The sequence below is a fragment of the Nerophis ophidion genome, linkage group LG22 (assembly GCF_033978795.1).
Source record: "Nerophis ophidion isolate RoL-2023_Sa linkage group LG22, RoL_Noph_v1.0, whole genome shotgun sequence".
Taxonomy (NCBI): Eukaryota; Metazoa; Chordata; class Actinopteri; order Syngnathiformes; family Syngnathidae; genus Nerophis; species Nerophis ophidion.
In genome coordinates, this window is record NC_084632.1 from 13,107,583 (window position 1) to 13,133,906 (window position 26,324).

General features: G+C 41.0%; 1 protein-coding gene across 10 annotated transcripts in view; it reads right to left on the reverse strand.

The window, feature by feature from the left end:
* The window catches only part of LOC133540576 (ephrin type-B receptor 3-like), a 175,708-nt gene that overhangs the window by 72,096 nt on the left and 77,288 nt on the right, over window positions 1–26,324 (reverse strand). For all 10 annotated transcript variants that reach the window (XM_061883297.1, XM_061883294.1, XM_061883291.1 and 7 more), the window contains exon 2: window positions 7,464–7,528. In XM_061883297.1, coding sequence (XP_061739281.1) covers window positions 7,464–7,528 — 65 coding nt within the window. The remainder of the gene's footprint in view (window positions 1–7,463; window positions 7,529–26,324) is intronic.

The following is a 26,324-nucleotide window of genomic DNA, read 5'->3' on the forward strand; positions in this document are numbered from 1 at the left end:
TTTTGTTAGTTTGCTATGGCGCCATCTGTTGGACTAGTTTGCTCAATGCAGACGCTAAGACATTGATACAACGTTGATTAGACATACATGTACTTTAAAACTGATTTTTAAACAACCTCGCGAACTTGTCGGTTGGATCCACATTGGGAAATGACCAAATTTCAATGGTCAAATCAACGCCACAACCTCATGTTGAATAAAGGTCGTCAAAAAGCATGTTGTTTCAACGTTGTGTTTGTGTTTTAGGATATTGGTTGGGGAATGACCAAATTTCAATGGTCAAATCAACGTCAGAACCCAACAGTTTGGTCAAAAACAATTTTGTTTCGATGTTATGTTTGAGATGTTCAACATGAGGACCTTATTCAAGAAGTTTGTTTTAATGTCTTGTGCCTGCTGGGGTAGTTCTTGTTTCGTGCCTTGAACCGGAAGTATAACAGTCCCTTTCTGCTTTAAAGGATTTTTCATTCATCATTCCAAGCAACGTTTTGTAAATTTTACAATATAAATAAAACAATCTTTATTGACTAAACCGTCCTACGTGTCCGCTGGAGTGTCTTCGTGCATATGTGTACGTGCTAACGTAATGTAATCAAGCTAGCGTTGTTAGCATTAGCTAATATGCTAACAAATGTGTTTGTGTTAGTATTATTAACTTAGACTTAGACTTATACAAACTTTATTGATCCACAAGGGAAATTGTTCCACACAGTAGCTCAGTAAAAGTTGGAAAGGGTATGGATGGAAAGGATAATGCTGGTACTAGATGGACTAAAAATGGACCATTATCGCAATATGAAATATAACATATATGTAATATTTACATATTATATTATTATGTTATATTTTCATACAATATATACAATGTATACCAAATCCCAATTACCATATCGAATATTGCAGTATATGTAATAGCTGCAGCAAAAATAAATAAATGCAATTGCATCCTTTTTGTATTGCTTCAGTTTCGTAAATTCACCAAAACGTCACCGTGGAGGTATTGAGTCTGTTTAGCTGAATGGAGAACTAGCTTCTGCCGTTAGCGGGTCCGTGATGACGACTTATGTTTTGTTAATCTAGACGTTTTTCTGCCGTGTTACAGGCACCGTTTGGAAACAATTTAGGAATGAAAATAAACAATTATATAATATTTTGTACCGGCTCATGGTTCACTGGGGCTAATATATGGAAACATATTTATTTCCCCTAGAATTGAGTGGGTGCGGCTTTAACCCTTGTGTAATGTTCATATTGTTGTTACTCAGCCCGGGTTTATGGGTCTGATAGACCGGTTGCATTTTATGGCTTTTTAATGCCTCACAATCAAACAATTTTATGTTGAAATACTGAACAGATGTTTACCTTATCCCAATAAACATTTGTTCGATAACAACAATATGAACGTTGCATACAAAGTTTCTCTGCCAGTTTCTGCATCCCACAGGGAATCTTCTGTTGTGTATCTGCACCTGCGGTTCCCACGCAAGGTTGCAACAATTTTCGTCAACACTGTCTGCTCTCATTTTGTCGCACATTTGACCCTCTGATGTTCTGAGTACCTACACTCTGTCCTCCCTCTGTCTAGGCCTGCTTTGTGTGTCTGTGTGGTTGGTTGCATGTGGTAAACAGAACATCAATTTTCACACTTCTTTTAGCCCGGGTCCACTGGACCCGGACTTCTTATATGTAATAGAAATGTGTAGGGGGGCTGTATGGTGTGTGCTCATTAAATATGTTTTCTGATATAAGTTCTTCAGAGAAAATGAGCCCAAGTCAGTGAGTCTCAGTTTCAAAAATTCATTAATTGTATCATTTTTCTTTTCATAAAAAATGTAAATGGATCCCACTGTCAGGCTTTCCCCTGACAGTTTGTCAATGTTTTAGTTTTTTCCTCTGCATTTGTCTGTTTCCTCTGTGTTTAGTATTTCCTGTCCTTAGTTCCTGTCTAGTGCTCTTATTTTGTCAGCTTCCTGTCTTGTTCCCTGAGTGCTGTGTTCCTCCTCAGCTGTGGCCGATTGGCACCTGGCCACACCCGTTGCCAATCAGCCCGCTCATATGTGTACCTGCTTTGTCTTGTGTCAGTTGCTGGATCGTTGTATTGTCATTTGTATTGTCGTTGCCACATGTCGCTCTTGTCGTGTCGTTTTGTTACAGCTACTACCTGCCGTGCTACATTTTGTCCTGGTCGTCGTAGCGGTAAGCAGTTTCTGTTAGCATTAGCCATTTCCAGTTTTTTCCTGTTTGCTATCCGGTAGCTTCCACGCTAGGTAATTTTTTGTTTCTTGCTAGCTTCTATGCTAAAGACCCTTAGTTTGTTATTCCGTCCATGTGCGCGCTTTTAGTTGGAACCCTTTGTTGAATTTTGTCTTAGTATCTTTATTAAATCATGTTTGTTCACTCCATGCCTGCCTCCATCTCTGCATCTTGGGGTTCGCAAACAATTACCCCTGACACCCACAGACCCGAACACCACACAAGGGTGTGCGGAAATTACGGTAATAAATCGATGAACCAACCGTGAGAACATTTAAAATAAATAATGTGGTTGGTTACTTAAACATGAAGCTCAATCAATGACTTTTGCGTACAAATGCAGAAATGCGGTCTTTGACGCTACAACATAAGCAGATACGCTGCACAGTACGTCTGGTTTTTTTTTACTGCATTTGTGATGTCACAAACAAGCGTGGGGAATGTCTGTGTGTTGTGCAACAACACTGTAAAACAAGACAGAGCCGTCGTGACTCAGACAGAACTGGAGAGCCTCCCGGGGTAGTGCAGTCTGTTTGTCAGTGGCTCTATTTCCAGGTTTTGTTCTGGGTTTGACTCTTCTGTCTCGCCTCCTGCTCCCGGTATTCCACTACGTCATCCCAGCCACCGTGTTGGCTCCTCTGAAGCAATCCACCGTAAACAGCAGCACTGACCAAGCATGCAAACCCCCCCCGAATAATGAGATATTTGATGGACACATGTGGCAAGAGTCACAGGATGAATGGAAGCTAAACGCTCTTTAAACTGTCCTTTTCTTGAAAAGGAGCATCTGTGGCCTGGTTTTATACGCCGCTCTGCGTTGGTCCTTTTCTGCCACATTGACGCTTAATGACAGGGAGGAGGGTCCGGGAGAGGGAAGGGAAGATGGACGGCCGTGAGGAAGCAAAGCCCATGGTGGGGGGTTTGTCCATCTGATTGTTTCGGCCAGAAAATACGGCTCCATTAACGGTGACCGAGATGGCTGAACGACTCGGAACAGCTGGGGTGGAATGTCCCCGTTCGTACGTTGGGCTGTAAAAAATATATATACAAATAAGGGCTCCACCTTTCAGAACCTAAGGGCCACAGAGAGAGGGGCCACACAAAAGGCATGCAGAGGAGTGATGGCGGGCTTTGAAGTCTAGTCGAGGAGAGGTCAAGACTCCTCTTTAACCCATTGTGAAAACCTCATGGGGGAACGACGCGAAACTGTCACTGGTACTTTGTGTGTGGCAGATTGCGACGCCGCAGGTCAATCACAAGAAATATTCCCGCCTTTGGAGGTTGGTTTACGAAGGGAGTGATTTTGCTTTGAGGCCGGTGGATCGTGACATCTGTTGCATGGTGCGGATGAGATCGATTGGTGAATGGTAAATGGGTTATACTTGTATAGCGCTTTTCTACCTTCAAGGTCCTTGAAGCGCTTTGACATTATTACCACATTCACTCATTCACACACTGATAGCGGGAGCTGCCATGCAAGGCGCTAACCACGAACCATCAGGGGCAAAGTTAGAGTTAAAGTACCAATGATTGTCACAGACACACTAGGTGTGGTGGAATTTGTCCTCTGCATTTGACACATCCCCTTTTTCACCCCCTGGGAGGTGAGGAGAGTAGTGGTGTCGCGCCCGGGAATTCCAACCCTTGATGCTGATTGCCAAGCTAGGAGGTAATGGGTCCCATTTTTTAAAGTGTTTGGTTTGAACTCTCGACCTACCGATCTTATATGAACCAATCCAAACAACCTTCCCAAGTCATGGTGCAGGAAAATGATCTCAGGGCGGACACTCTAACCCAAGGGTGTCAAACTCAAATACAAAGTGGGCCAAAATTTAAAACTGAACGAAGCCGCGGCCCGAGGTTGAACAAATTAATCCTTTAATAGGGACCCAAACCAGTTTTGCATTGAATAGTGACTAAGCAAGGCTTATATAACTTTATAGTGACATGCAAAATTGAATTTTAAATAATAATAATAAAAAAATATCAATGGCATATCAAATAAATTAAAAACACAAATTGAATGCCTCTTTTCGGCGGCGGGTTTGGGTTGGAGCGGGGTTTGGTGGTAGCGGGAGTGTAAATTGTAGCGTCCCGGAAGAGTTAGTGATGCAAGGGGTTCTGGGTATTTGCTCGGTTGTGTTTATGTTGTTTTACGGTGCGGATGTTCTCCTGAAATGTGTTTGTCATTCTTGTTTGCTGTGGGTTCACAGTGTGGCATATATTTGTAACAGTGTTAAAGTTGTTTATACGGCCACCCTCAGTGTGACCTGTATGGCTGTTGACCAAGTATGCCTTGCATACAATTGTGTGTGTGTATGAGCCACATATATTATGTGAGTGGGCCTGTACGCTGTTTGTATGGAGGAAAAGCGGACGTGGTGACATGTAGAGAACGCCAAAGGCAGTGCTTTTACGGCCCGCCCCCAATATCATTGTCCGGGTGGAAATCGGGAGAAATTCGGGAGGGGCACTGAACTTCGGGAGTCTCCCGGGAAAATCGGGAGGGTTGACGAGTATGAGTATTAGTGGTGAATGCGGTGCTACAGTGGCGGGCCAGCTCTAATGTTAATTTGATATTGCCTCAAGGGCCAGATCAAATTACACGGCGGGCCAAATTTGTCCCGCTGGCCCGAGTTTGACACCCATGCTCTAACCACTAAGCCACTGAGTAGCAAGAATGAAGTGTCTTGCTCAAGGACAGAACGGACGCAACGAGGTTGGTAGAAGCTGGGGATTGAACCAGGAACCCTCAGGTTGTTGGCACGGCCACTCTCCTAACCGCTTACACGGGCATCTGTTTGAATACTGAAACAGTGGTTGTTGGGTTAGTTGTTGATTGAGGGGACCACGTAATAGGGCAGCACGATTAATCAACATTGTGGTCTTAACTAATGCGATAAAATTTGTTTTTTCTACAGCACCACTGACATTGTTAAATTTTATTTTGGTTTAAATCAGGGGTCCCCAAACTACAGCCAGCATCCAAAATCTGGCCCTCAGGAAGTCCCAACTTAAAATCCATCCATCCATTTACTACCGCTTATTCCCTTTGGGGTCGCGGGGGGCGCTGGTGCCTTTCTCAGTTACAATCGGGCGGAAGGCGGGGTACACCCTGGACAAGTCGCCACCTCATCGCCGGGCCAACACAGATAAACAGACAACATTCACACTCCCAGTAAAAAAAAAAAATGATTTTATTGTATTTTTCATTTTTATTTTTTTTAAATCTGTTTTTTCTAATCCATTTTACTGTTGTTACCTGCTGTGTCTCCTATCCGCTCAGTCAAGGTCATATTGTTGTAAAATGCATTTTCCCATCGATAACGCGACATGGCGTAGTGGGTAGAGCGGCCGTGCCAGAAACCTGAGGGTTGCAGGTTCGCTTCCCACCTATTGACATCCAAATCGCTGCCGTTGTGTCCTTGGGCAGGACACTTCACCCTTGCCCCCGGTGCCGCTCACACTGGTGAATGAATGATGAATGAATTATTGGCGGTGGTCGGAGGGGCCGTAGGCGCAAACTGGCAGCCACGCTTCCGTCAGTCTACCCCAGGGCAGCTGTGGCTACAAATGTAGCTTACCACCACCAGGTGTGAATAAATGATGGGTTCCCACTTCTCTGTGAGCACTTTGAGTATCTAACAATAGAAAAGCGCGATAAAAATCTAATCCATTATTATTATTATTATTATTATTCAGTCAATTAGTGTGCGAGGAATATATACATATATATATATATATATATATATATATATATATATATGTATATATGTATATGTATACTTTTTATATTTTCCTTTGTTTCTTTTTTATTGTACCAACATGGTGGTTAACGTTTTGGAGACTTGTGTATGCGTGTGCATGTTAATATATATACTGTATATATATATATATATGTATGTATGTAGGTGTGGGAAAAAATCACAAGACTACTTCATCTCTACAGATCTGTTTCATGAGGGGTTCCCTCAATCATCAGAAAAAAAAAAAAAAAATCTCCTGATGATTGAGGGAACCCCTCATGAAACAGATCTGTAGAGATGAAGTAGTCTTGTGATTTTTTCCCACACCTACATATTGCGCTCTACCACGGTATCGAGCACTATTCTCCGGATAATCCAATCAAGATATATATGTATGTATGTAGTTATACTTTTTATATTTTCCTTTGTTTCTCTTTTATTGTAGCAACATTGTGGTTAACGTCTTGGAGACTTGTGTATGTGTGTGCATATATATATATATATATATATATATATATATATATATATATATATACATATACATATATATATATATATATATATATATATACATATACATATATATAAATGTGTATATATATATATTTATATATATATATATATATATATATATATATATATATATATATATATATATATATATATATACACATATACACATATACAGCCCAGCCCCAGGCCAAATTGTTTTAACCCAATGCGGCCCTCGTATCAAAAAGTTAGGGGACCCCGGGTTTAAATCATCGGTTGATTTAAGCAGGAAGAAAAACGACTCACTCTTACTATTGGTGTGCAGAAAGTACGGTAATAAATCGATGAACCAACCGTGAGAACATGTAAAATAAAGGAGTGCGGTTGGTGACATAAACAAGACGCTCATGACTTTTGCTTACGAATGCTGGACGGCGTGGCGCAGTGGAAGAGTGGCCGTGCGCAACCCGAGGGTCACTGGTTCAAATCCCACCTAGAACCAACCTCGTCACGTCCGTTGTGTCCTGAGCAAGACACTTCACCCTTGCTCCTGATGGGTGCTGGTTGGCGCCTTGCATGGCAGCTCCCTCCATCAGTGTGTGAATGTGTGCATGAATGGGTAAATGTGGAAGTAGTGTCAAAGCGCTTTGAGTACCTTGAAGGTAGAAAAGCGCTATACAAGTACAACCCATTTAAATGCGGTCTGCCTTGCATGCAAGCACGGATGTATGAAAAAAACTGACCTACTGAGTATGCAAATGAAAGGTGTATGTCCCTTAAAGTTGATTCATAAATCATTACCTGACAGTTGAAACCACCAACTGACACAGAAGGATACTGTATAGTAACTATTGTCCAGTTTTTTGGACCATTGTTTGTGTTAGTGATTCACACGGTTGGCTTTATTCTAAGTCCCCAATAGATTTACTTGTTTCCACATTGTAAATCAAACATGTTGCACAATAAACTCACCCCGGTCTCAGGATGTGAAGTCCAGGCTAATTCCGTTGTGGCCCACTTCGTGTCCATCAGCGTCTCTGAAAATAAACGCAGAACATCTGGGTCAGACAAAGATGATCCATACAAAAACAAAACAAATCGGAATTTTGACACTCAGGCCATGTCTGCACCAAGTCGTTTAACCCTTTAAACGAATAATTATTTAGCCCAAGGTCCCCCTCCTCGGACAACTTTTTACACGGGTAAGTCAGCCGTGTAATTCTTAGCTTTATAAGGACTCATTGATCGTTTACAAAGTGAGTTCGGAGAGGAAGTGACTCAAGGAAGAACGCGCCACAGCCAGCTTCATAATAGAGCGGTTTCGTAGCTCGGAGCTAACCACTGGAAATATGGAGACATGCCCGTGTTTCTCCTTCTTCTACATGTACAGACGCTTGTGGAAATCACACATGAATACCTTAAGAGAAAGCCATTGCAGCTATTTGGGATACAACACTTCTCAGACGGCAAGAGAACTTTCCAGAGTAAAGGTCAGCTGTGATGCTACCTAGCGAAAAACTTTGTCCGGAGAGACAACGGGAATGCAAGCTCCTGTGGATCTGATTAAAAACGATAGCGTGTGCTTTGTATTACCTGGTCGTCGAGGGAAACGGCGAATGCATTTGGACTGGCAAAGCAGACTGTATTGCCATGTATGTCGCTGACTGCCCAGGACATATATTGCTATTGTGACCTCTAGTGGACAAAATCAAACAGTATCTTCTTTCATTCAAAGATTTTGGTTCATTTTTATACTTAGCAAACTCATCCCGCGGGCCGGATAAAACCTGTTCGCGGGCCTGATCCGGCCCTCTGTTCGTTATGTTTGACACTCCTGGTCTAGGCTTCATCTACAAATATACAAATAATTGCTATTGTGACATCTAGTGGACATATTTAGAAACAACAGTTTCTTTCATTCAAAGATTTCGGTTCATTTTTATACTTAGCAAACTCATCCCGCGGTCCGGATAAAACCTGTTACGGCAGACTTCATTAGAGCCATCAAAGATTACATTGGGACAAATGATGATCTAGAATCTTATATATTGTTAGCCTGAATATAAGGATGAGGATCCACAACATTTAGAGGCTGTGTGCTAATCAGACCCAGCTTCAGTGAAACATTATCATGCGAACACAATACAACATTTATTGTACAATGTCTGCTCTCGCTGGGATGCCGACTGATGGGTTGTTCATATCTTCCTGTTTAGATGAAGAATTAATCCTAATAACCCATGGGTAACACAAAAATAAGAAGTGGTGCAAACAAGACTTTTTTATTGTCTCTTTCTCGCCATCTAAGGGTCTAAGTTAGATGTCAAGGTTTACCAACCTCCCGGTTCATGGCAACAAACTTCTATCTAGTTGAGAGGCATGATTTATAGTGTAGAAATAAATATGCAAGCAACAATGAACGGGCTCTTGCATTCCCATGCAACTCTGGGTTAACGCAAGTTGGCGAGCACTCATGACGCAGTGCAGTCCCGTCCTTTCCACTGTCCTGACCCACCACCAAACTTTCAGGAAGATCGGGAAATGTTGACTATTAAGGGGGCGACGATGGTGTTGATAAACCGAACAGAAGTACTAACTTTAGCATCTTAACAGTGAGAATGCATCAAGAACCAAGTTATGTTATATGAGGCATACAGTGGGCATGACGTTAAAGTGGAGGCTCCTCAATGGGGTCTTGGGGTACTAGGAGGTTAACCCCTCTACTACTGTTACCCCAGGTGGCCATTGGCAAAGGCCTAGTACCTGACTGCCCCCTAGCCAGAGATACGGTGAAGACCTCAACGGCGGTACAGGCGGAAGACGGTAGATTTAAGAACTACCGCAACGGCTGCGATGGCAGAAGAAGACTGCAGCAGAAAAGGGTCCCCAGTCGTCTTGGACTCCATGCCACTGTACCATGACCAGATTCTGTCAAGGATCGTGTGGTGACTGTCTGTGCACCAGTCTCCCCACGTTAAACCAAGTCACGCGCAGGCATCCTCCATAAAGGGATACACCCCTACCAGGAGGATCCTCATACTCGTTCGAGTGACCCATGATGATGTCGCCGACTCAACGTCTAGGTTCAGAGTATATAAAGTCACCAAAAAGGAATGGACGACAAAGGTGAGGGCAAAAGAGTGAGGAGTGTCCTGACCAGATATCTAGATCCTTAGATTGATTGATGTAAAATGTTCTTTATCACTTTGTTTACGTGTCTAAAAAAAATAATTTATGAGGTCTCAGGTAGGGGTGTAATGGTACGTGCATGTGTATTGAACCGTTTTGGTACGGGGGTTTCGGTTCGGTACAGGTGTGTACCGAAAGAGTTTCTAAGCTAAAGTCTTAACAAGCTGCTTTGCTTCTTCTGCCTCTGTCTCAGCACCCAGCCTTGTCCCACCCACACAACCATCTGATTGGTTACATATATAGCGGTAACAGCCAATCAGCAGTGCGTATTCAGAGCGCATGTCGTAAATGCTTCAGCCTCGAGCAGATAGGTGTTTAGCAGCTGAGCATAAGGCAGCGTACTCTCCCCAAATGATAATAAATACCTCCCAGTCAATTACGAGTAACATCACAATGAGCCCGTTGACCTTCTAGAAACTTAAACTGCTCGCTCGCAGTTCTGGCTTGAGGTGAAGGCTAATTACCTTCTAGCGTAACGCTAGCTAATTTTGCAGTGCGTGTGGGTGTGTGTGTGTGTGTGTGTTTTTTTTACGGACAGAAAACTTTTGAATGGCAGGGTCCCTGCTATCACATGTTGATAAAAATATAACATTTACATAATAAAAATCAACTACAGGCTTCCCAAATGCTGTGATAAATTAAGCATGATGAGTTGACTTGAAACTGTTTCATTTTGGACTTTGTATGTAGAAGAAAAGTTTTGTCACGTTATTTAATCTGAGCAACAACTTGAGGCAGTTTAATGTTGATTAACGTGGACAAAATTATTATTGTGTTCCCAATGTTAAAAGGATAAAGCCATTGTTTACAAATTTGGTAAATAAATAACCAAAACATTTATATTTTGTTGTTTTCTTACTGTACCGAAAATGAACTGAACCGTGACCTCTAAACCGAGGTATGTACCGAACCGGAATTTGTGTGTACCGTTACACCCCTGGTATTTACACATAACTTGTGCACTTGATTAATGCACTCATTGTACACACTTATACATTTAGACTTATTTTACACACCTATACACAGTATGTGCACATAACATGTGCACTTTATTGGTGCACTTAACACACTTAACATGTGCATTTAACTCTTAAAATGTCAGTGCATAGAAGAAGTCAATATTCAACCTTAGATTGAAAACCCTCACAATACAAAAAAAGTCCATTCAAATTTTCCAAATGAATTTTCTAGTTGTGGAATATTTTAACTATTGTTGATATGTTTTATATATTGTTGAATATTTTTTATAAATATTGTTGTAAATATAAATATTAATATCCTTCCGCTGGCAACTCCTAACCACTTAGGACACTTCTGAAGGTCTCTTAAATATCGTGGAGAGTAGGACTGATTCTTAGACTTAAGAACGTTGTTAAATAGCTTTTATTCTTAAAGGGGAACATTATCACCAGACCTATGTAAGCGTCAATATATACCTTGATGGTGCAGAAAAAAGACCATCTATTTTTTTAACCGATTTCCGAACTCTAAATGGGTGAATTTTGGCGAGTTAAACGCCTTTCTGTTTATCGCGCTGGAGGCGATGACGTCAGAATGTGACGTCGCCGAGGTAACACACCCGCCATTTTCATTTTCAACACATTACAAACACCGGGTCTCAGCTCTGTTATTTTACGTTTTTTTGACTATTTTTTGGAACCATGCCTCGTCGGTGTCTTGTCGGAGGGTGTAAAAACACTAACAGGGAGGGATTCAAGTTGCACCACCGGCCTGAAGATGCGAAAGTGTCTGCAGCCAGACCCCCATTGAATGTGCCAGAGTGTCTCCACATTTTAGCGGCGATGCTAAGGTAGACATGGCACAGAGATGTATGGATAACCTGCAGATGCATTTGCAACGATAGTCAGCGAAATCACAAAGGTGAGTTTTGTTGATGTTGACTGCCAGCTAATCGATGCTAACATGCTACGCTAATCGATGCTAACATGCTATTTACCGGCGGTGCTGAAGCAGACATGGTGCAGAGATGTATGGATAACCTGTAGATGCATTTGCAACTATATTACGTTTCCTTTCACCCAAATTTAATGCGAAAAAAACACTTACCAATCAACGGATTTAAGTTGCTCCAGTGTCAAAAGATGCGAAAGTCCTGATCGTTTGGTCCGCACATTTTACCGGCGATGTTAACGCAGCTATTACGGCCATGCTATGGCTATGAATAGCGTCAATAGCTATCCGCTCAATAGCTTCAGTTTCTTCTTCAATACTTTCATACTCCAACCATCTGTTTCAATACATGCGTAATCTGTTGAATCGCTTAAGTCGCTGAAATCCGAGTTTGAATCCGAGCTAATGTCGCTATATCTTGCTGTGCTATTCCCATTGTTTGTTTACATCGGCGGCACTGTATGACGTCACAGGGAGATGGCCAGTGTCTTCGCCGAGAGCCGAAAATAAGGCACTTTAAAGCTTTATTTAGGGATATTCCGAGACCGGTAAAATTTAGAAAAAAACTTCAAAAAATACAACAAGCCACTGGGAACTGATTTTTATTGTTTTTAACCCTTTTGAAATTGTGATAATGTTCCCCTTTAAGTTTTAGAGTAGGACTAAATTTCGCAAATTCTCAGGATTTAAGTGTAAAATGGCACTCTAAGACGCTTGGTAAATACGGCCCCAGATAAGTTACATTTAAGTACTTGCACACAAAGCAACACTGGAGGTGACTATGACGGGCGCAGTTTCCGGGCATCTGTACTAGGTCGCGTTGCGCCGGCGGACGGAAGGAGGCGGGGGTCTTAAACGGTGGCATCGTTGTGTGTGTGTGTGGACACGGATAAGGATTTACCCCGGATAACCTTATCCGGCTTAGTGTAAACGGGGCCTCAGAGAGGCTCTGCCGTATTGAAAACTGAGCCAAAGTGCGACATTGGGATCTGCATTGTGGGTAAGACAAAGACGCAGTGTGTGTGTGTGTGTGTGTGTGTGTGTGTGTGTGTGTGTGTGTGTGTGTGTGTGTGTGTGTGTAGGTGTGAGCGGAAGATCTCCAGACGTGAGAAGGCGATCTTAGTGGGAGATCTTCAAAGTGACGCCGACCGTTTTATTGCACCTCCTTGTTCACCCAATTAGCCTTAATTAGACATCCGTGTTTACACAAAAAAGGGGAAGAAAACAACTCTGTGTGCCATCCAGTAAAGTTTGTGCCAAATCGACAGCCTTTGCAGCATAGATGTGCTCTGAAAAACACAATAAGCTGGGGGGAAAAAACAACTAAATTTCCTACACTGCAAAAATGAAATCTAAGTAAGATTAAATATCTCAAATAAGTGTGATATTTGCTTATTTTCTGTCTGATAAGATAATTCTTCTCATTAAGCAGATTTTATGTTAGACTGTTTTGCTTGTTTTAAGGGTTTAGGTCAGGGGTCGGGAACCTTTTTGGCTGAGGGAGCCAAGAAGCCAAATATTTTAAAATGTATTTCCGTAAGAGCCATGTAATATTTTTTTAACACTAAACACAACTTAACGCGTGCATTTTTAAGTAAGATTACCATTTCTAGAGTATAATAGGTCTCTTATTCTTTGTAATAACATTGTTATTCTGAAGCTAACTGTGGAGGGGGCGTGGCCTGCAGCAAAGTGGGGTGTTGCCAGGATCGGCCTCAAAATCAGCGACAGGTGCGTAGATGGCCAACATGGGCCTTGTTAAATAATTACCTGTCGCTCTGTTATAAGCAGCAGCCAGGAGGAGAGATAAGGGTTGGGGCTGGAGCCAGAGCGCAAGCGAGAACGAAAGAGAAAAAGACAATTGCTGGAAAGCAACTGAGAGACTTATTGAAAAATAAAACAATAGTGTAACCCTGAAACAGGCTCTCATGTCGGTGCTTGGTGGTCTGAAGAACCTCCAGGAGGGCAAGCCCCACACTAACCATTAATAAATAAATGACTTCTTACCATTAACGCCATTTCTTGAACAGGTGCGGTAGAAAAACGGATGGATGGATTAAAACTGCATGAGAATGTTTTATATTTTGAACATTATTTTTAACACTGTGATCCATCCATCCATTTCTACCGCTTATTCCCTTTTGGGGTCGCGGGGGTAACTGGGGGTTATCTCAGCAACAATCGGGCGGAAGGCGTCGTACACCCTGGACAAGTCGCTACCACATCGCAGGGCCAGACTGTGATTACAAGTGGAATTATTCATTACTTTTCGTGTCAAGCAAAGTCATCTCAGATTTATCCGAGAGCCAGATGCAGTCATCAAAAGAGCCACATCTGGCTCTCGAGCCATTGGTTCCCTACCCCTGGTTTAGGTCCTAAATTATCTGAGTAATATATTACGGCTTGTTGCTGAGATTTTATGACCTATATTGAGTAAAACACGCTTGAAACTAGAATGCCAATTCTTTATCAACCGATAAATGCTTTAAAATGTGATATCGGAAATTATCGGTACCGGTTTCAAAAAGTAAAATCTATGACTTTTTAAAACGCTGCTGTACGGAGTGATACACGAACGTAGGGAGAAGTACAGAGTGCCAATAAACCTTAAAGGCACTGCCATTGCGTGCCGGCTGAATCACATAATATCTACGGCATTTCACACACACAAGTGAATGCAATGCATACTTGGTCAACAGCCATACAGGTCACACTGAGGGTGGCCATATAAACAACTTTAACACTGTTAAAAATATGCGCCACACTGTGAACCCACACCAAACAAGAATCCATCCATCTATTTTCAACTGCTTATTCCCATTGGGGTCGCGCGGGGGGTGCTGGTGCCTATTCAGCTACAATCGGGCGGAGGGCGGCGTACACCCTGGACAAGTCGCAGGCCAAAACATGAATGACAAACACATTTTGGGAGAACATCTGCATCGTAACACAACATAAATACAACAGAACAAATACCCAGAATCCCTTGCAGCACTAACTCCTCCAGGACGCTCCAATATACACCCCCCGCTACTTTTTTTCTACCCAGAAAAGTGCACTTGCTTTTAGTGAGAATATACTTATTTTAAGGTATTTTTGGGTTCATTGAGGTTAGCTAATTTAACTTGTTTTGGAAAGCTGAATTTTCTTGTTCTATTGGCAGATAATTTTGCTTAGTTCAAGTAAAATACCCCTCATTTTTGTATTTTTTTTTTTTTCTTGTTTTTGAACACTGACTTTTTGTAGTGTACTTTCTGGCTTCTTCTGCTCCTTCTTCCGGCTATGCTGTCAGCGTTGTGCAAGCCGGGAAGAAGCATAATAAATGTGGAGTCTTTTATTACCTGCAGCTCCAGGCACGGCATGGTGCCATCGTTATTATCTCAACCACTGTGCTGCACTACCGGAAGTCTAACATGATGAAAGGACACTGCTAGTTAGTGGAATGTGGACGACTTCCCGGTGACGTGTAGAAGCATGAAGTCATGTTTATTACGCTCTATCTCTTTTCCTGTTTAATGGCTGACTTATTATTATTATTATTATTATTATTATTATGGGCGGTCACTCGAATGAGTATGATGATCCTCCTGGTAGGGGTGTATCCCTTTTATGAAGGATGCCTGTGCATGACTTTGTTTAACGTGGGGAAACTGGTGCACAGACAGTCACCACACAATCCTTGACAGAAATTAAGTCAGGGTCCAGTGACCTTTTCTGCTGCAGCCTTCTTCCGCCATCGCAGCCGTTGGGGTAGTTTGTGAATCTACCGTCTTCCGCCAGCTTCGTCGTTGAGGTTTTCACCGTATACCTGGCTAGGGGGCAGTCGGGTACTAGTTCTTTGCCAAGGACCAACTGGGGTAACAGTAGTAAAGGGGTTAAGACCCCAGAGAGGAGCCTCCACTGCCGGATGCACTTTTAATGTCATGGCTGACTAGGGCAGGGTGTTAAAGATACAGCCTGAGGGCCATATCAGGCCCACGAACAGGTTTTATCCGGCCCTTGGGATGAGTTTAAGTATAAAAATTAATCCAAACCTTTGAATGAAAGAAACTGCTGTTTCTAAATGTGTCCACTAGATGTCACAATAGCAATTATTTGTGTCTTTGTAGATGATGCTACATATGTGATGAAGCCACAACAAGCCTAGACCAGGAGTGTCAAACGTACGGCCTAAGGGCTGGATCAGGCTCGTGAACAGGTTTTACCGGCGTGCGGGATGAGTTTACGTATAAAAATGAATCGAAACCTTTGAATGAAAGAAACTGCTGTTTCTAAATGTGTCCACTAGATGTCACAATAGCAATTATTTGTATCTTTGTACATGATGCTACATATGTGATGAAGCCACAACAAGCCTAGACCAGGATTGTCAAAAGTACGGCTTGAGGGCCGGATCAGGCCTGGGAACAGGTTTAACACGGCCTGCGGGATGAGTTTACCAAGTTTAAAAATGAACCGAAATCTTTGAATGAAAGAAACTGCTGTTTCTAAATGTGTCCACAATAGCAATTATTTGTATCTTTGTAGATGATGCTACATATGTGATGAAGCCACAACAAGCCTAGACCAGGAGTGTCAAACGTACGGCCTAAGGGCTGGATCAGGCTCGTGAACAGGTTTTACCGGCGTGCGGGATGAGTTTAAGTATAAAAATTAATCGAAACCTTTGAATGAAAGAAACTGCTGTTTCTAAATGTGTCCACTAGATGTCACACAATAGCAATCTTTTGTATCTTTGTAGATGATGCTACATATGTGATGAAATCACAACAAGCCTAGACCAGAATTGTCAAAAGTACGGCTTGAGGGCCGGATCAGGCCCGGGAACAGGTTTAACACGGCCTGCGGGATGAGTTTACCAAGTTTAAAAATGGACCGAAATCTTTGAATGAAAGAAACTGCTGTTTCTAAATGTGTCCACTAGATGTCACAATAGCAATTATTTGTATCTTTGTAGATGATGCTACATATGTGATGAAGCCACAACAAGCCTAGACCAGGATTGTCAAAAGTACGGCTTGAGAGCCAGATCAGGTTTTTTTCGGCCCGCGGAATGGGTTTACCAAGCTTAAAAATGAACCGAAATCTTTGAATGAAAGAAACTGCTGTTTCTAAATGTGTCCACTAGATGTCACAATAGCAATTTGTTGTATCTTTGTAGATGATGCTACATATGTGATGAAATCACAACAAGCCTAGACCAGGATTGTCAAAAGTACGGCCTAAGGGCTGGATCAGGCCCGCGAACAGGTTTTATCAGGCCTGCGGGATGAGTTTATGTATAAAAATGAACCGAAACCTTTGAATGAAAGAAACTGCTGTTTCTAAATGTGTCCACTAGATGTCACAATAGCAATTATTTGTATCTTTGTAGATGATGCTACATATGTGATGAAGCCACAACAAGCCTCGACCAGGAAATAACAAGCGGTAATAAAGGAAAAAACTAACAATTGAAATAAACAGACTACTATCCAATAAAAATAATAAGCAATCCTGTACAACAGGGGTCACCAACCTTTTTGAAACCAAGAGCTACTTCTTGGGTACTGATTAATGGTAAGGGCTACTAGTTTGATACACACTTAAATGCATTGTCAGAAATAGTCAATTTGCTCAATTTACCTTTGATAAATAAATCTAAATATATGAAAAAATTGGTATTTCTGTCTGTCATTCCGTCGTACATTGTTTTTCCTTTTACGGAAGTTTTTTTTGTAGGGAATAATGGATGAAAAAAACACTTAAAAGAACGGTTTAAAAGAGGAGAAAACACACAAAAAAAAGAAAATTTAATTTTGAAACAAAGTTTATTTTCAATTTTGAGTCTTTAGAATACAAATTTCAACCAAAAAAAATGAAGAGAAAAACTGGCTAATTCATTAAAAAAATAATTTATGGATCATCATTAGTAATTTTTCCTAATTAAGATTAATTTTAGAATTGTGATGACATGTTTTAAACAGGTTAAAATCCAATCTGCACTTTGTTAGAAAATATAACAAATTGGACCAAGCTATGTTTCTAACAAAGACTAATCATTATTTCTTCTAGATTTTCCAGAACAAAAATTTTAAAAGAAATTCAAAAGACTTTAAAATAAGATTTAAATGTGATTCTACAGATGTTCTAGATTTGCCAGAATATTTTTTTTTAATTTTAATCATAATAAGTTTGAAGAAATATTTCACAAATATTATTCGTCGAAAAAACAGAAGCTAAAATGGAGAATTGAATTAAAATGTATTTATTATTCTTTACAATAATGAAAAAAAAATACTTGAACATTGATTAAAATTGACAGGAAAGAAGAGGAAGGAATTTAAAAGGTAAAAAGATATATGTGTTTAAAAATCCTAAAATCATTCTTAAGGTTGTACTTTTTCTTTAAAATTGTCCCTCTGAAATCATAAGAAGCAAAGTAAAAAAATAAATGCATTTATTTAAACAAGTGAAGACCAAGTCTTTAAAATATTTTCTTAGATTTTCAAATTCTATTTGAGTTTTGTCTCTTAAAATTAAAAATGTCGAGCAAAGCGAGACCAGCTTGCTAGTAAATAAATACAATTTAAAAAATAGAGGCAGCTCACTGGTAAGTGCTGCTATTTGAGCTATTTTTAGAACAGGCCAGCGGGCGACTCATCTGGTCCTTACGGGCTACCTGGTGCCCGCGGGCACCGAGTTGGTGACCCCTGCTGTACAATATACAAAACACTATAGAAATACAAAATACTGTACAATATACAGAACAAGACAAGAATGGCCTTCCCCAAAGTCCTCACTTAAGCGTGTGGACAATGCTGAAGAAACAAGTCCATGTCAGAAAACCAACAAATTTATCTGAATTTTGTCAAGAAGACTGGTCAAAAATTCAACCAGAAGCTTGTGGATGGCTACCAAAAGCGTCTTATTGGGCGGTATAGCTCGGTTGGTAGAGTGGCCGTGCCAGCAACTTGGGGGTTGCAGGTTCGATTCCCACTTCCGCCATCCTAGTCACTGCCGTTGTGTCCTTGGGCAAGACACTTTACCCACCTCCTCCCAGTGCCACCCACACTGGTTTAAATGTAACTTAGATATTTGGTTTCACTATGTAAAGCGCTTGGAGTCACTAGAGAAAAGCGCTATATAAAATATAATTAAAAATATATATATAATTCATTGCAGTGAAACTTGCCAAGGGACATGTAAGCAAATATTAACATTGCTGTATGTATACTTTTGACCCAGCAGATTTGTAGACCCATAATAAATTCATAAAAGAACCAAACTTCATGAATGTTTTGTAGAAATTATTGGAAACTCAAGACAGCTATGACATTATGTTCTTTACAAGTGTATGTAAACTTTTGATCGCGACTGTATATCTGAGGCTTTTAAAAATATGTTTTTCTTCTGAAATTCGGCGGTGTGCTCCGAAGCCTGGGAAATACGGTAAATTCAGCAAAGTTAGCCCGCTGTTGCGTTCAGGAGCACCAGCGGTGTCAAACATCCGTCAACTCCAAGACTATCTGGTGAATTATGGCTGTAGATGTGTCATGTGCCTACAGCGGAGAATTCCTCATGAAATGCACACCCGTGTGCTCTGAGTTAGTGTTTGGGTCGTGAACGTGTGACTGCGAAGAAGAAGAGTTAAAATTGTGTATGTGGAAAAACAACATGTGAGTAGCTTCATCTTGGTCGTTTCCCCAGCCCTGCCCCAGTCTAAATGGTTTTTATCAGGGTTGTACGGTATACCGGTATTAGTATGGTACCGTGATACGAATGAATCATATTCGGTACTACACCGCCTCTGAAAAGTACCGGTCCCCGTCATTGCTGCTTTTACATGCAGACAAACATGTTCGGCAGCGCAAAATCAGAGTATTTACAAGCAGAGACAGTGTGTCGACAGAAAAGGGAGAACGAATGCATTTTTGGCTTAAAAACTAACGATAAAGGTGAAGTTATAACACTGAAACGCCCTCAGGAAGAGGTGCTTTAAGACGGCTACTTCTAAATCACTAATCCCGGTCTCCATGGCAACAAATAAAGTAAGTTTCTTACAAATATCATCCCTGCAGGACGAGGAATAGCTAAACATGCTTCACTACACACTGTAGCTGACCGGCGTCAAAATGTAAACAAACGCCATTGGTGGATCGACACCCAACGTCCACTGTGATGATACCTAGTACAATAGCGTATTTAGTTGATACTACTATGAATACGTCGATTTTTTTGGCATCACAAAATTTTCTTTTTAAAAAAAATCATATTATATTTAAAAAACTCAGGAAATATGTCCCTGGACACATGAGGACTTTGAATATGACCAATGTATGATCCTGTAACGACTTGGTATCGGATCGATACCCACATTTGTGGTATCATCCAAAACTAATGCAAAGTAACAAACAACGGAAGAATAAGTGAATATTACATTTTAACAGAAGTGTAGATAGAACGCGTTAAAAAATAAAGTAAGCAGATATTAACAGTAAACGAACAGGTATATTTTTAAATCATTTTCTACCACTTGTCCTTAATAATGTTGACAAAACAATAGAAAATGAAAAATCCATTTTTTTTAATTTTTTTTAATTCTTTGTCATGAAAAAGGGACGTTTTTGTCATGAAAAAGCGAGGCTTCTGTGGTTGGTGCACTAATTGTGAGTGTATATTGTGTTTTTTATGTTGATTTAATTAAATTTGTATTTATTTATTTATTTATTTTTTTTTTAATAAAATGAATAAAAAAATATTCTGCGGCCCGGTACCAATCGGGCCACGGCCCGGTGGTTGGGGACCACTGCATTAAAGTGTTAAAAAATAAATAATACATGTTTTTCACTGTTTACTTTTAGCACAATATTCTGGAGATCATCTTCAGATATTTCTGTCAATTTTAAGTTTTATTGTTGTTTATGTTTTGTTTGTTTTAGTCCCTTCTTTTAAAAAAACAGCTCAGTTTTTTGTATGGCAAAACACAAAAAATGCAACAATTTCCCCCAAAAAATATTTCAAAGTGGAATATTTAAGGTGACGTAATCGTAACCTTGAATAGGTCAATAATTCAAAATGACATTAATTTTGATTCATTATTATTTTATAAAGAAAGAAAGAGCCTGCATGGCAGTTTTGTGTTATAAGAGTAATAAGCATTGCAACAATTTCTTGTTACATTTCACCCGTTTGCTCTTTTATACCACTTTTTATGTTTTTATAATTTTTTTCAATCGTATTCTTAAAATGTGCCGTGGGGCTGTCAGGGCAAATTTCTTCCCCCCCTACAAAAACCTTCCCCCCAGAAGACATTTGGCGTGACAGCCCCTCTAACACTTGAAGGACCCCAATGAGGGCGTGATAATACCAAGTTATATGACTCTTAAGGGTTACAGCTGCAAAATTAGCGAAGCAAAAATAGCTCAAAAGGTTAGCATGCTGGAATGCTAATATTTTTTCATCACTGTTATTTTTCACCAATGACAATCAGCCAATTATAATGCTTTTTAAACAGGCAGCAGTGTGGGTTGCTTTAAGCAAGTTATATGACTCTTAAGGGTTACAGCTGCAAAATTAGCGAAGCAAAAAAAGCTTGAAAGGTTAGCATGCTGGAATGCTAATATTTTTTCATCACTGTTATTTTTCACCAATGACAATCAGCCAATTATAATGCTTCTTAAACAGGCAGCAGTGTGGGTTGCTTTAAGCAAGTTATATGACTCTTAAGGGTTACAGCTGCAAAATTAGCGAAGCAAAAATAGCTTGAAAGGTTAGCATGCTGGAATGCTAATATTTTTTCATCACTGTTATTTTTCACCAATGACAATCAGCTAATTATAATGCTTTTTAAACAGGCAGCTGTGTGGGCTGCTTTAAAGTGGAACATTATCACAATTTCAAAAGGGTTAAAACAATAAAAGTCAGTTCCGAATGGCTTGTTTTATTTTTCAAAGTTTTTTTCAAAATTTTACACCTCCCGGAATATCCCTAAAAAACGCTTTAAAGTTCTTGATTTTTGCTATTTGCGATGCGACTATCCATTTCCCTGTGACGTCATACAGGGCTGCCAATACAAACAACATGGCGGTTACCACAACAAGATATAGCGACATTAGCTCGGATTCAGACTCAGATTTCAGCGGCTTAAGCGATTCAACAGATTACGCATGTATTGAAACAGATGGTCGGAGTATGGAGGCAGATAGCGAAAACGAAATTGAAGAAGAAACTGAAGCTATTGAGCGAATAGCTATTGACGCTATTCGGCCATAGCATGGGTGTACCTAATGAAGTGGCCCATAGCATGGCTGCCTTATTAGCATCGCTGGTAAAATGTGCAGACAAAACGATCAGGACTTTCGCATCTTGTGACACTGGAGCAACTTAAATCTGTCGATCGGTAAGTGTTTGTTTCGCATTAAATGTGGGTATCTAGTTTCAAATGTACATACATCTAGCTTAAATAGCATGTTAGCATCGATTAGCGTAGCATGTTAGGATCGATTAGCTGGCAGTCATGCCGCGACCAAATATGTCTGATTAGCACATAAGTCAACAACATCAACAAAACTCACCTTTGTGATTTCGTTGACTTAATTGTTGCAAATACATCTGCAGGTTATCCATACATCTCTGTGCCATGTCTGTCTTAGCATCGCCGCTAAAATGTGCAGACACTTTGGCACATTCAATGGGGGTCTGGCGGCAGATTTCTTGCCAGTGGTGCAACTTGAATCCCTCCCTGTTAGTGTTGTTACACCCTCCGACAACACACCCACGAGGCATGATGTCTCCAAGGTTCCAAAAAATAGTCCAAAAAACGGAAAATAACAAAGCTGAGACCAGGTGTTTGTAATGTGGAAATGAAAATGGCGGGTGTGTTACCTCGGTGACGTCACGTTCTGACGTCATCGCTAAAAGACCGATAAACAGAAAGGCGTTTAATTTGCCAAAATTCACCCGTTTAGAGTTGGGAAATCGGTTAAAAAACTACATGGTCTTTTTTCTGCAACATCAAGGTATATATTGACGCTTAAATAGGTTTGGTGATAATGTTTCCTTTTATGGTCCTTCCGGCATTAGAGGGGGTGTCACGCGAAATGTCTTCCGGGGGGAAGAAATCTCGCGTGACAGGGCCGGTAAAAAAAATAACCCGCGGGCCGCACTTTGGACACCCCTGGTTTGATGTATTGTCTGATTTTTTGTGGTCCCCTTTATTTAAAAGAAAAACACAAAAAAAGTATCAAAATCATTTTGGTACCGGTTTTGTACCAGTGAGGCCGCTGAAGAGCGGCCGTGGGAGCCAAAGTGAATACAATGTATACGCGCAGCTGTGCAAAGTCGAAAAGCCGGCATTGCTTTGTCAACCATTCTCTACGCGCTGATGCTGAAAATGCTTTAGAAAACAATAAAAAAACAAATCACGCAGGCGTTCCTCTTTTGTGGCTCGGTACAACCACAACGTGCACCGACTTGTGTTCTCATCTCCCGAAATGTTGCAGAACTTCCCGTGACGACGTGGGATTTAAAGCCTGTTACTGACAGCTGTGCAGGTAGTCGGTAAGCTGACTCAGAGTGGTGGAAATGATACACCGCCGCTGACTGTTATTATTATTATTATTATGACTGAGACTTGGGTGCGCAGTACCGGGCTTATCATTAGCTGACCTTGCTGGGTGCAACAACAGCCGGTGCAAAAAGGAGGTGACGACCAGGGAAAAAGAATGAGATGCGGGGAAATGAAAGGGAGATATGCAAAATGCACACCTGTGCAGTTTGACTTTGTGGTTTGGATCATTCGGGAGTGTGTGCACGGCACTAAAACACACACACACACACACACACCTCCCCTTTTTCCTGATGCATCTGCATTGTTGAAGCTCACCAGGTCTGAGCTTGTATGCATCAACGAGGGTGTGTGTTTGGGTGGGGGGTGGGGGTGTGTGTGTGTGTCATGCAAAGCCCTGTATTGTGACCAAAAGTGGAGCGCCAATTGTAACTCAATGGGCCAAAGCCAAAGCTCTGGATGACCCTTCTCTAACCCGGCCGCTCCCTGGCGGTCAGTGTGCGATTCATTATTCTGTGTATGGGTTTTTTTTTTTTTGTTTTTTTTTTTAATGACCCATCAGGCTGTGCAAAATTTTTGTGAAAGTCCCTTGAATACTCGCAGAAGTTTGGGTGGAGGCCATAGGGCATGGGTGTCAAACTCTGGCCTGCCGTGTAATTTCACTTGGCCTTTGAGGCAATTACACATTAATATTGGAACTAGCCCGCCGCTGTAACACCGCATTCACGGCTAATACTCTTACCTGCCAACCCTCCCGATTTTCCCGGGAGACTCCCGAAGTTCAGTGCCCCTCCCGAATTTAATCCGGGACAACAATATTTGGGGTGTGCTTTAAAGGCACTGCCTTTGGCGTTCTCTACAACCGGTCTCCATGTCCGCTTTTCCTCCATACAAACAGCGTGCCGGCCCAATCACATAATATATGCGGCTTATACACACACATAAGTGAATGCAAGGCATACTTGGTCAACAGCCATACAGGTCACACTGAGGATGGCCGTACAAACAACTTTAACACTGTTACAAATATGCGCCACACTGTGAACCCACACCAAACAGGAATGACACATTTCGGGAGAACATCCGCACCGTAACACAAAATAAACACAATAGAACAAATACCCAGAACGCCTTGCAGCACTAACTCTTCCGGGACGCTACAATATACACCCCCCGCTATCACCAAACCCCGTCCACCTCAACCCCACCGCCGAAAAGAGGCATTCAATTTTTATTTAAATTTTATGTTATGCCATTGATATTTTTTATTATTATTATTATTATTTGAAACTCGATTTTGCATGTCACTATAAAGTTATATAAGCCTTGCTTGTTCAATATTCAATGCAAAACTTGTTTGGGTCCCTATTAAAAGGTTAATTTGTTCAACCTCAGCCCGCGGCTTTGTTCGGTTTTAAATTTTGGCCCACTCTGTATTTGAGTTTGACACCCCTGCCATAGGGGGTCAAACTCATTTTAAGATGGAGAAAAATCTACTCCCAAGTGGGCCGGACTGGTAAAATCAGGGCATGATAAATCAAAAATAAAGACAACTTCAGATTGTTTTCTTTGTTTGAAAATAAAAAAAAGTTAAGTTAAAGGCCTACTGAAGTGAGATGTTCTTATTTAAAGGGGAGCATTATCACCAGACCTATGCAAGCGTCAATATATACCTTGATGTTGCAGAAAAAAGACCATATATTTTTTTAACCGATTTCCGAACTCTAAATGGGTGAATTTTGGCGAATTTAACGCCTTTCTGTTTAACCCTCTTAGAGCGATGACGTCAGTACGTGACGTTGCCTAGGTAAGAAAGACGCCATTTTCATTTTCTCCAACACATTACAAACATCGGGTCTCGGCTCTGTTAGTTTCCGTTTTTTTTAATATTTTTTGGAACTTTGGAGCGATCATGCCTCGTCGGTGTGTTGTCGGAGGGTGTAACAACACTAACAGGGAGGGATTCAAGTTGCACCACTGGCAAGAAATCTGCCGCCAGACCCCCATTGAATGTGCCGGAGTGTCGCGGGGGGTGCTCTAGCCTATCTCAGCTGCATTCAGGCGGAAGGCAATGTACACCCTGGACAAGTCGCCCCCTCATCACAGGGCCAACACAGATAGACAGACAACATTCACACTCACATTCACGCACTAGTGCCCATTTAGTGTTGCCAATCAACCTATCCCATGTGGATGTCTTTGGATGTGGGAGGAGCCTATCCCCAGGTGCATGTCTTTAGAGGTGGGAAGAGCCTATCCCCAAGTGCATGTCTTTGGAGGTGGGAGGAACCTATCCCCAGGTGCATGTCTTTGGAAGTGGGAGGAGCCTATCCCCAGGTGCATGTCTTCAGAGGTGGGAGGGGCCTATCCCCGGGTGCATGTCTTTAGAGGTGGGAGGGGCCTATCCCCATGTGCATGTCTTTGGAGGTGGGAGGGGCCTATCCCCAGGTGCATGTCTTTGGAGGTGGGAGGAAGCCTGAGTAAAATAAAATAAAAAAATACATATATATATATATATATATATATATATATATATATATATATATATATATATATATATATATGTGTGTATATATATATATATATCTATATATATATATCTATATACATATATATATAGATACATATGTATATATATATATATATATATATATATATATATATATGTATTTTTTTATTTTATTTATTTTTTTTTTTTTTGTGTGTGTGTGGGTGGGACAATGCTGGGTGCTGCAGAGACGTACTGACAGAGGCAGAGGCAGTACAAAGCGTAGCTGCTTGTTAAGACTTTTTAGTTTAGCACCAAATAATAATATTGATACATTTAATAAAGTCAAATACAAATAAACAAGAGAAGTATTCTACACTTCTCTTTTTTAAAGGAAATATGAACAGCCGACATGGGCATCCACATCCACTATATGACTTGCCTGAAAAGCTGGACAGGACAAAAAAAAAAAAGAAAAACAATTTTTTGTCAAGACTTTAGTTTAGGTGGTGGCTCTTTGTTGTTAAGGACTGCCTTAAAGCCCTTCTCAGTTTTTATAAATTACCGCCAATGTTGAAATGATCATAATACATAATTATTTGCATTGAGTAGGGGTTCCTAACCTTGTTGACGTCGGAGCCCAACTTTTCCACTACAGAGGGGCCAGGGGCCCACTCAAATATTAGTAATCCTGCTC